The following is a 12,281-nucleotide window of genomic DNA, read 5'->3' as shown; positions in this document are numbered from 1 at the left end:
GCTTTCTAGATTTTGGTCCCCTTCTATGACTAATCTTGCAAAACATACGCACTTGTAAAAGTATTTGTGGAAGTGGCAAACTTATAAGCAAACAGGCATAAAAGTGAAGTTTGACAAAGCAGTCTGAGTATTCATGCCAGTAATTTCTGCCTAACAGCTTCTGACAAGATGTAGTAAGAGAAAGGAGATCTCGTATGAATAATGTTTCCAATCAAAGCTAGCCAAATCACCCTCACAGATTTTGAACATTTACACATTCAACAGACCAGAAGCTATTTACACCCAGTTGCTATACTTCCACATATTTAGCCCACAACTCAAGTAAGTTACAAGCCTTTACATATATTTAAAAATAAGCCAACAGCAAAGTTGCACAAAGAAAAAGACAGAGGCCAGGAGGCTAAGAGAGTAGAAAGAATAAGTTATTGAGACTCAAGGGCATGGAAAGAGCAAGTGGGCTCTAGGGGTAAACATCCCCTTAAATTTCCTGCATACCCATTCAAATCAGTGAGATGCTGAAATGCATGGGGATCTTTGTTTTGAAGAGAGAACCATTCACACACAAAGTCTATAGCTTATCCCCACAAAAAAGATGACAAGTCAGCAAACCTTATCGAATAGCTTAAGAACTCAAAGAATATAAGACAAAACTTGTGGTGAGTTGGCAAGAGGAAGAATAAGAACCAAAACTGTTCAGATTAAAAACGTGAGACATCTTTTTCTTTTGCCAAGTGAACTGAGTCCATACTTACAGAACAAACTTCTATGCATTAGCCTTCCAGGGCTCAAGTCTGTCTCCTTTTTCTCCACTCCTGGTTTTAAAATGGCGTCACTTCAGATGTGCACCACAACGAGGGATAATGGAATCAGGCCAGCTCAGTTTCAGTTGAACATAAACCAGCTCTGACGACTTCAAGGAAACTGAACATTACAACAATCAGATATCCAGAAAGGAGGAATTTAGTGTTGCTTTTTCTTCTCCAACTCCTGGAAGACAGTCTGAGGTGCGTGCAAAATCTAGACTGCCAGAGTGATGAGGATCTCAGGAACCTTGTAGTAGCTACCTGCACCTCAAGCCCAGGAGACATACAATCCATCAGATGATTTCTACCTCAAGAACAACAGCCGTGAGAGACTTTTCCATCTGCTGGAAGGCAAGGGCAAACCTGAAGTTGCTTCCTCCAGCAAACCAAGGGGAAAGATCCTCTTCCCAAGAGGTATTTATTATTGGCTATTTCCAACACAGGTCCCTTAATGCAGCCTCCTTTCCCTCACATCAGTGTGTCAAGCACTAAAATAAATGAGCAAATTTGTTCCTCAGCAACAATTCTGCCACTGGCAGCGTAAACCAGATGCCAAGCAGTAAGAAGCCCGACTAAAATGTTCCATTCAAAACCTTACTCTCCCAAAGATAACAAATATGTATTTTGCACTTTCCACCACTCACACTCGAGGAGACTTACCACCAAGGGCAAGCACCACGTTCTTCACATAGCACAAGAGAGAAATCTGGTCATGCACACACTGTGGAGAGGGGGTGCAGCCACTCTCAAGCCAGTGGCACCCCAGGCTGATAGAGCCATCTGTTGCAGTGCAGCATCCTGCAACACCACCAGATCGAATGCCAAACACAGCGCAGCCACATCACCTGAACTAACAAACTCTGTCCCTCAGCACAGAAAATTAAGCTGGCCAAAACAACTCCACTGTTTCTGGCTCCAAAACTGGCTCGTCTTTCTCCACACCATACTCTGTTACACTCCTGCAGGAGATATGCCACGAATAATCCAGAGTCTTGCCCCAAAATGATACAAGTAAGTGGTACAACCTAGAATAGAGTCCAAGTACCCTAACTCTTTTAATCTCAAACATTTATATACTTGGACATGTCATGTGCTGGCACAATCCTTGTGTCATTTCTCTCTGCCTTCACCATTTTTGCTTCTTTCACATACGATGGAAGATCACACCAGCTTCAGACTCATGTAAGGTCCTGAACAGGAAGAAAAAAATAAAGGTGAACATGCTGTGCTGAGTGACCTTGGCATCTGAGCTACAGGGCTGCTCCTGCTTGGACAGTTTTCTTTATGGGAAAGAGTTTAACACTTGCATATTCTCTTCTGTGCCTCAAAAGAGCACAAATGGGATTTTAAAAAACATTCAATACCAGCCCTCTCCTGAAGTAAATGCTACAACTCCCTGTAATTTCAGCAGAAGCAGCAGGGCAAAGCAGGAGTTATGAAACCCCATGCTAAATCCTTTCTGGGATTTTCCCAGAAAATACTGGGAAATAAAACAGAAATTTTCTCTTTTATCTGTTCTCACTTTAACTCTCTCTTCTCTGTCCAGCACAGATGGGGGTTGGGAAGTAGGCAGGATTTACATAAGGAACAATAAGCCATAACTGTTTTGGGGTGAAATGAGTCCTTCTGAATGCAAAATGCTGCTTCCTGTCCTATTTGGTCTTCTCTCTTGAGCGCCTGCCACTACGGAGATGTTCCATCAAAGAGCACAACATACAGTCATTGTAAGTGACTGATCATTTGCTCCCAGTGAAGGATTCAGGTTAAATCAAAGCCAGCTGCTTTAGAGAGGGGCAGGCAGCTAAAAAGAATTTAAACAAAATAATAATAAAAAAATGCAATCTAGAACCTACATACATAGGAAATCTACTCTTGTATTTCAAATAAATAACTCTGAGGTATTTAAGCCTCATGCACAGAAAATAATTTTGTAGCTTTTTTTTTTTTTTAAAGTCATCCTCTTGCATTGTTGTTCTGCCCTAATAACTCCGAAATGTGCTACTCATCTCTCCCAGTTAAATATCCTGTTTCACAAGCCCACTCCTAGATATCTGAAACTGCACAGCATTTCTATCTAGCTTTAGGCATCTAGCATTCCAAAGAATTAATATTTAAACTTATTATAAAGGAATGGGGATTGCGTTAAGCATGCAGTATTTAGCAAAACATTCATATTAATAAACTGTTGTATCGCTTGTTTGAAGCACATTTATCATTCTTGAAACACAAAAAAAGATTATGTTCCAAAACTGACACAGTATTTTCCTTTTATTACAACAAAGACTTAGATAGGATTATACAGTGGAAGCCACCAAATTTCAATTTTTACAATATGCTTAAAATTATATTATCTTTCTTTGCCTAGGGGATTGTTGACTTCAGTATTTAAGTGACTTAACCACAGCAAATTGTGAAAAAGCAGCAGACCACAGCACTTATTTTAAATAATCCTAGACCCTCTACTTCTTCCTGGGAAGAACCTCTTGTTAACCTTTTTATACATATTATTGCTCTTACATCTCTTGATTATAAATAAATTGATAAAAATCCCTAACTGGTTACAAGGTATCACTTAATTGTTTTTTTCCTCTTATATTAGCCTTTGATTTACACCTCAGACACGCTCTCCCAAGCCAGCACGTGTAAATTTATTTACAGCATTAGAAGGCAGGCAAAATACATCATCTACTGTTATACAACCTTCTACTAGGTATTAAAATACCAGGCCCCTGGAGACACACTTCATATAGTTCAGCAAGTTCCAAAATAAACCGAACTGCCAACCCCTTAAGCACTTAAAACAACAATGGAGATCTGTATTAAAAAGTTAGTTTTACAGTATTTGATGATGTCGCCTCAGTGTCATTTTTCCCTCTGGCTAAATATGCAAAAAAACACCTAAGAATGTATTTGCTTTCCTCTGATTCTAAAACAACTGACAACTCTATAGCTCTCACAAAGCCCTCTTCTCACACATGTAAATGCCAGAATTAAAGGCAGTTTAAGACGTTTTGCATTCATTTAACCCTTAGAATAAATTTGATCAGGTAGATTCAATTACAGTGCTCCTTACCGATCCACCATGCAGAATAATCACACACACATTCAGACATAATGACTGAAAAGTCAGACATAATTATAAGATTTAAAGCAAAACAATTGCTTAGGAAAAAAAAAAAAAAAGAGTTCAAGTACTTTGTGATGATTTGAACGAGACCAACCCTGTAATTCCTAAATGCTCAAAACCTTAAATAACCTAAAACATAGATTTTGGATCTATTTCGTATTGCAGCTCTGGCGATGTCTCACCTGTTCTTCAAGTAGTCCCCTTCCTACAAATAATCTTAATCATTAACAATCATTTAAAATACCCAAACTAAAGGCCGTAAATAAATAAATAAATAAATAAAAGTCCTTGTTCCAGGTTACTAGTGAAGCGCAGATTCTGAGAACTGAAAGTTCCAGGTTCCACCTGAGATTTCACATACCTGGTGCCAGAAATGTAACGGGAGGGGAAGGAAGAGGGGGAATTCTTTGCTTCTATTCTTCAAAGCCTGTGCAGAAAGGTAGTACTGCAGTAGCCTGAACTGATACTTATCTGAATGGAAGAACCGGCCCTTGCTCTTTTTACATGCCCCATTTAAACGCAATAAAACGGCATGAGTGGTTTTAACTGGTCGTTCTGTCTATGTCACTGTAACGCTCCCTGCTCTCAGGAGATGATAACAGCTGTGCCATATTCAGAAACACATACTTTTGCTATTGTTTGCACATTTGTAGGGCGAGATTACACCGTACCACAGTTTGTGAGCGCTGCCCTTGCTTTGGAACCCTGTATTCTTTGAGTTACATCAGTGTGCTGGGAAACAACCAAGGGGAAAAAAAAAAAAAAAAAAAGGCAAACAAAACCAACAGTCTATTAAAAGCAGTTTCATGCACTGTGAAGTGATTACTAGATTGCATGCCTTGTTCAAGCCTGTTGACATATAATGATGGAAACCTGGAGTGCAAAATGGAGCGGTTTACATCTATATTCCCTCTCCAATTACCCTGCCATCGACATCTTCTACAGTTCTGAACAGCAGAGGTTCACATTTCTAGAATAACGGTAATCATGGTAGTGAACATGGAAATTATATTCACAGTACTACAAATTTCTCTTCATAGTCCATACATTATTCCACTTCCTAGCTTACAGATGGATTTAATACAAGCTTGTTATTTGTTCTACAAGCTTCTTCCCTGTACACAGGATAAAGAACTTCTCTAATACTAGGATTGAAACACCCAGCAAAGTTAGTGGCAAGACTCCTACTGATACTAATCGATTAGAGTAAAATTTTCTTCCTCTATTTGACTTAACAAGCATCTTCGCTCACTGAAAGTCGAAAAATCCCCACCAAAACACTGTTGCAATGAAGTACTGTCTCCCAGAAGACACTCACTTTACATTTAGCAGTTTTGCTGAATGAAACTTGAAGAACTTCTAGAATATAACCTCAAATCTACTAAAAATCCTCAGCATACAGTTTAACATCTTATGTATATACAGGGTTGAACATATAAATAATCATTCAGATATAGCTGAATACATAATTTAGAATATGCTAAATCCAAAGTATTTGTAGCTGATGAGACTACAACACAGCAATGTGTAGATTTTAAAATTTTTCTTATTATAAAAGAAGAAAGGCAACTATATTTTCCCTCTCTTCCCATTTAGCAGAGTACATAATAATCTCCATTTTCATTCCATGTGTTAATGTAACATCTTAAAGATAATTTATTTACTTCTATTCCTTCAATTAAAACTCAAGAAGTTAAAAAATCTCTTCCACAGATCAGACTTGTTTTCTGTAATCTGACATTATTTGTTATTCCATATAATTCTACACAATATTAAGATAGATACAATATTATTCTCTTCAGTTTTTCCAATAGCTGTAATTTTTTCCTGAAGCAGAAAGGGGGTTTTTTTTGCTTCTTACAAGTATACTGAATGCCTTTACATAGCAGGTTGATCGTTAGATCTTCTAGTTTGTATTTACTAAATATTCTCTACTACCAATCCCTAAATAATAAAGAATTTAATTATTAGCTACAATTAAACCTATTTTAAACTAAACCATGAAAGGGTCATCTTCAATTCAGTGACTGATTCTGCAACACAAATCATTAGAACAACTTCCTTCAGCAGCAAGTAATTGAAAGTTCTTTTCCTATTCAAGGTAAGTAAGCATTCTAGCCAGTTTAAGAGAGGAGGGGACAGTCACAATTTATCCCAAATTACTTTATGCACACATTCTCCAATCTGCAGTTTCTTCTCCTTTATCCCCTTAGGAAAAAACAAAAAAACAAAAAAAACACCAGATCATGGAATAAAAAGTTTTCTAACTACCAGTTCTGTTAAAATAAACCTTTCCATTCCTTTTTGTAGTGGAGAGTCCAAATGCAGCAAGCAAGGGAACTACAGTGAGAAGGAGAAAATTTTATTCCTACAGCTCTATGTAAAATTGAGAGTTTAGAGATCATCATACCAGTGAGCCCATTCCTTGTCTCCTTATCAGCCCATACAATATTTATCAGCTCTTACACAGTTCCATTTGCTCCAGTGGGATAATTCAGGTGAACACAGACAAAGTATGAAAGAAAATGGCAGAATCAGGCCCAAGACCAGCCGATGCACCTAATAAGTCACATAACCAAAACATATGCTTTTGCTTAAGTTCCCAATAGTATAAGCTGTTACTTATCCAAGGACTGTCCTGTTAACCAAGGAAGGAGTCCCAGGGGGTAGAAATGGCAAGATTTAACCCTCTTCTCAACAGCAGAAGAAAATTAATACGTTTTAATACATTGGTTGTATGTTTGCTGAAAGCAGCTACAGCTAAAAAAAAAAAAAACCAAACCACCAACCAAACAAAAAACCAAAACACCCCACTTTATCCTTGTCTGAATAAAAAATACTCTCAACGAGGAAACATGCAACTACTGCAACCCGAACAGCTTATTGTTTTGCCCACTGTAAGTTAATATCTGAAGCGGTTACTGCAAAGGTCTGGGCCATTTGGATGATTTCCCAGTGGCACAACTAACAGGATAAATCTCGTCATTCCTACTGAGTCATGAATTAGGTACACCGAACGAACCTGGAAAAGAATGAAAAGGAAAAGTGTTTCCTGGTAACAACCATAATCAATGGCATTAAAAAAACTGAGATATTTGACATCTTTATAGATTACTCTTTTGACACCACTAAAAAGCTTTATTTCCCAAAAGTTTCTTTCCTACTGACAATATTTTGCCCTGTGTTAGTTTCAAAATGGTAAGACCATAGCACAAAATTCAATGCAACAGAACCAAAACCACAGAATCCCAGGAAAATACTGTAAAATGGACTTCATACCTTATGGTACGGTTACTCTGACGAGCAGACCACAAATGCCTCCAAGACCCACTGTCTGGGTGCAAATACTCTGCCTTGTGACACACAAGGAAATCAATGATCAAGAAAAGCGTGGTGTGTATCACAGCCAATCATACCAGAAGGAGGAGGCTGGGTGAAAACTGGGTGTTTATTTTAAACTGCTCTCAAACAGAACAAAACATGAAGCACAATCCCAAAACACTGGCATTTCTGGTACACAACCAACAGCTCCATCCTGCAAAGTTTAGACCCAAATGATCTGATTCCCAGAAGTAATCCTCACCACTACCCCTCAAATTTTTGTTTGGCTGTTCATGTAAAAAGACTTGCTCAGGCACGGAAGCATTTTACAGGATCGTAACTTAAACACTGTGAAGCAGTGGAGTAACACCACAGAGACATTACAACAGCAGGATGCTTCTTCCCCATTGTGATTACTTCAAAGTTACCCTTTTTATTAGTAGGGTAGTGTATAATTTTGATTAATTCTTTTTTTAAAAAAAAAAATCCAAAGAAAAGTAAAGGCATGTTTAGAAAAAATAAGTATTTTTTACAGGCAACTATAAAAATTGATTTTGGTCTTGTTAAAGAGGGTCTTTTACCCTCCCTACTTGCAGTTTTCAACTGTGGATAAACCAAAACCAGGAGGCACACTCTGTAATCTAACCCAGACTGTAGAGGGAATTACTGGGTACACGGTACTCAGGGGCTGGAGAGCAGGAGACGCACAGCACGATGATCTGAAATCAAGCTGTCATCAGTTTCCTTCCCAAAACCTTTTCTTGGGTAAATCCGAGTATTTCCCTCAATCCCACTTTTTAGCTGTATCTTCTTGTATCACATCCACATACAGCCATCCCTGGTCCTTTTCTTTATCCTCCTGAGAGAACCTGGGTTGTTGGGAGATGGTTTACACCGCTCCTTGAAAGATCAGTGACTCTCCCGCCTGCAGCGTAGCTCATTTTAGATACACAGAGCTCTGATTTTACAGTTAGATCACAGTGAGCAATTGAGTGACTTCTGTTAGTTCTGTGGAACTGACTCAGAGGCACAGGGTGCTGAGCAGGGGCTAGCAGCTCGCAGTATTCAGTGGGAGAACTCCAAAATGCCCAAGTGGACACTGAGGCACTTGTTGACACCGTCAGAGGTCAGAAGGTGCAGCACAGCCCACACTTTTTAAATCAGACTCTAGCCCAAAATTTTACCTTCCCTAACTTCTCCTGAAAATATTTTCACAGGGGAAAAAAAAAAACAAAACAAAAACAAATACCCCAAAAATCCAGTACAAATATCCAAAAAATCCAGTTCTGCCATCTTTGGAAAAATCCAACATTACCCATCAAATCACCACACTCAGTAAATGAACCCTATCCTGCCCATGGATACCTCCTACTTGTTCCCATGACTCAAGTCACCCATCTGCTGAAGCAACCACAAGGTAACACCCTGGACAGAAAATACATTAAACAAAAAACAGCAACAAAACTTAAAACACAATTTTTTTCCCAGTGGTGAAAACGGGAAATTTATCAGTCAGGAAAGTTGAATTAGAAACCTTCTCCCAGGCCCACCTACATCTACTATAGAAGTCCCGAGTGGATGGAAATGACACTTTTCTTCTTTCCCTCCCTACAACCCTGCCCTCCACAGTAGCCACAAGAGGAATACACATGAAAAGAGGACAAAGTAGCCCAAAGGAAAAAAGGGAGGGGGAAAAAAAAAAAAAGAAGAAAGTGCTTCAACAGTCTGCTTAGGCAGGGCAATGCACAGGCAGGATTTTAAGCTGGTACAAACCCTAATCAAGTGGCACCAACCTCACTCGTAGGTCCACAAGGAACCTGAACACCTCACGAGTCCCTTCTACAGGCAGCAGTCGCAGCAGCACAGTGGTGTAAGAGCTTTAGCTGTCCCTTCATACCTCGTGAATCTTCCTTCTCCCCCCTCCAAACCCAGTTCTGTGTAACAGACCTTCATTTCATTCTTGCCAAACATTAACAACCTTTTTTTTTTTTTTTTTTTAAATCAGGAGAGAAGAATTGCAGCATTAACAAACAAAAATAAAAAAGGTAATTTATAACCTGCTGCTCCACTCTGTCTGTATTCACTGGTGATGAACAAACATCCTACAGTTTGCAGGACAGACCTAGCACAGATTGAGGTGTTCATTAACATAACTTCACGGCAGTGAGAGGTGCCATCACCCTAGGTAACAAGCTCACAAAAGAAAATGTTACTAATCCAAGGGCACGCAGTCTACTTTCATTTTTCAGAAGAATGGACAGAAAGGGATGCACTGAAAAATCCTAGTGGGAACTGCCTTACACCAACAAGATAACAGCATGTACATCTCTAAAATAGAGAATGGGAAAGGACTGAGAAGATGAAAAGGGAATTACCTTTTTAACATTACAGAAAACACTGCTGCAATATTAATAAACTTAGGTGCAAGTAGCTTTGTAGCATAAAGGAATGCTTGAATTCCCTCTGATCCCGTCCAGTGATACCTCAGAGGGATTATTTTAAAACTAAGTTTTGATTAACAAATTCCAGTTCAGTTAACAAGTTCTAGCTCAAAAGGGCAACTAACAGATTTTAGTCGGCGATTCCTAACCTCAGTGCCACTTGTTTAACCATGGATAGATGAAAACTGGGTAGTTGCTAACTAGCAGAATTTGACCTTACGGCATGCCTTGCAGGCACCAGGAATCCCAAGTCTGAGGATTCACTGCCTGAATCCAGCATTTGTAACACCTCCTTGAAATACAAACTATAAATCTAAGCAACCGTGGTGAAACTGCTGAATAAGAACTAGGCGTTTATTGTCAGTCAGGCATATTCACAAACAAACACCCCACACGCACGCTCAGGCGCAGGACAGACTAACCCAGTGTTCAGCACCATCCCCAAAACAACCGCCTCCGAGAAGCGACCGAACCGAGCAGCAGGCGCTCAGAAATAAAGAAGATGCTGGTTTTAGGATTTCTTAAAGAATACTGAAAAACACTCTGCTTCCCATTGGCAAAAACCAGTCTGGTTTATCTTGCGCCTCCAAGGTACATAGAGAAAAAATAAAATAAAAAAAATTTAAAGTTTACAGTTAAATAAACAAGTTAGAAAACATCCTGAAGACCATAAAGGGGGGGGGGGGGGTGGGGGCGCGAGGGGGGGAGCTTGATATACTTTTTTTGTTTGGTTCATAGGTTTTTTTGGTGGTGGTAGCGTTCAATCCATGCAGTTTTAAACTCACCCTTCACGCTTTGATGTTTCTGCTGCTGGAAATAGTCTTTAGAGCCTCTAGCGCATCGCAGCTCCTGCGCCCTCGGCAGAATCGGGATCCTCTCGAATATGCTGGGTCTTTTGGGGATGAAATCTAGCAGAGGCGCTGACATTTCAGGGGGGCTCTGCTGAGGCTCCGTGCGGTCAGCGCCGTTGCCGACAGTTACTTTAAAGGACATCTGAGGGTTCGGGAGAGCTTTACCAGTGCTGGGACGAGTCCCCCGCGGCAGTTCCTTCAGAGCCGCTCCCTGGCATTTATCGGTCACCTCGAAGCGGGCCGGCCCGGCGCTGCCTTTCTGACCCCCGCCGAGCTCACCGTGCATGGCCGCGTCCGGCGGCTGCCGGGGCCCTCGCCGCTCGCCTGCACCGGGCGGCACAGGGGGGTGTCAGCCCCGTGGAGGGCCGCCCGCCGCGCCGGGCGCCCCCAGCCCCGCTCGCTCCCTCACGCACACCGGCCGGAGGGGGGGGAGGAACGGGGGGGTGGGGTGGGTTGGGGCTTAGACCTCGGCGGCCGTTCGCCCGTGAGGGACGGGGGGGGGCCGGCGCCGCGCGTCGGCTTTCCTCCCTCTCTAGGCAACACCGCCGGGTTTTTTCGTAGCCGCTCCCGGGAAGGCGAGGCCGGCCGGCAGCGGCGGGGGGGCCCCGGCACACGGCCGGTGTGCCGCGCAGCCGAGGCGTCCAAACAGCGGCCGCCCAGGCAACGGCGGACGCCGCCGGGGGTGTTTGCCAACGCCGGGCGCTCACGGCGGCCCCGGGGTCACCGGCGACGCGCCGAGACGTGAGGGAGGGAGAAGAGGAGGAGGAGGAGAGGAGGGAGAGCCCGCCCGGGCGCGGGCAGCGCCTCAGCGCGGCGGTGACAGCCGCGCCCCCGCGCTCCTACCTGGGAGGGGCCGCCCGGGGGGACGCGCTGCCCGCCGGCTCCCGCCGCGCCCCGTCCTGCCGCCGCGCCGGGCTCATGGGCTCAGCCCCGCTCCCCCGCCGCAGGGCCGGCTGCCAGAGCGAAGGCGGCCCGGGCCGTTACCCTGGCGCGGCGGCGGGGCCAGCCCTTCGCTCGGGCCAGTCGGGGCGGGCAGGGGGAGGGCTGTGCCGCCGGGGCCGCCCCTCGGGGCTTTGACAGCGGCGCGGCGGGGAGCGGGGTCCGGCCGCCCCTCACACGGCCTCGCCCCGCCGGGGAAGGGGAGGGGGGACGGGGACCCCGCGCTTGCCGCGGGGCGGCGGGCGAGGGCCCGCACCTTCCCGGTGCCCGCCCCGGCGGGGAGAGGTCCCTGCCCTCGCCCCCGGAGCGGCCCACGCTCCTCCCTCACAGCGCCCGGCCGCCGGAGGGCCGGACCCTTCCCCTCTGCCCGCGGGCCTCGAGGGTCGCCGGCGCCCGTCCCCAGGCACCCCGGCTGCCTCAGCCTCAGGCGCGCAACAGGCGGGAACCGGGGGGCACCCACAAAACCACGCAGCCGCTGAACAGCCGGCAGCGCCCTGTAAACAACTTCTGTGCGAAAGCCACAGCAACTGCAGCGAGTCACGGCGGAGCAGCAGCGGGAGAGAGCAAGAGCCTTGCCAAGGGCCTGGGCCCGGCGGGGAGAAGATGGGCCAGAGGTGGGTACAACCCGGCCAAGACATCTCCTCGCTGACCCAGTCTCAGGTGCATTCGGCGTCCGTGCGTCCTTCCTGTCCTACAGGTGCCTGGAGCTGGCCCACGCCAGCAGAGACAATTAATCTCACTCGGAGCAAGCAGCACAGAGCAGTGACATTTGCGCTGGCTCCTCCTGGGCCAGCTCTGG

General features: G+C 44.2%; 1 protein-coding gene across 1 annotated transcript in view; it reads right to left on the bottom strand.

Annotated features, from left to right (window-relative positions):
• The window catches only part of GLIS1 (GLIS family zinc finger 1), a 205,749-nt gene extending 194,920 nt beyond the window's left edge, over nucleotides 1-10,829 (bottom strand). Inside the window, exon 1 of the mRNA XM_074908089.1 lies at nucleotides 10,478-10,829. Coding sequence (XP_074764190.1) covers nucleotides 10,478-10,829 — 352 coding nt within the window. The remainder of the gene's footprint in view (nucleotides 1-10,477) is intronic.
• Between the last annotated feature and the right edge of the window lie 1,452 nt (nucleotides 10,830-12,281).

Source organism: Athene noctua, chromosome 5 (assembly GCF_965140245.1).
Source record: "Athene noctua chromosome 5, bAthNoc1.hap1.1, whole genome shotgun sequence".
In the NCBI taxonomy this organism is placed as follows: domain Eukaryota; kingdom Metazoa; phylum Chordata; class Aves; order Strigiformes; family Strigidae; genus Athene; species Athene noctua.
The sequence above is the reverse complement of the archived record's forward strand: the minus strand, read 5'-3'. Positions and strand labels throughout refer to the sequence as shown.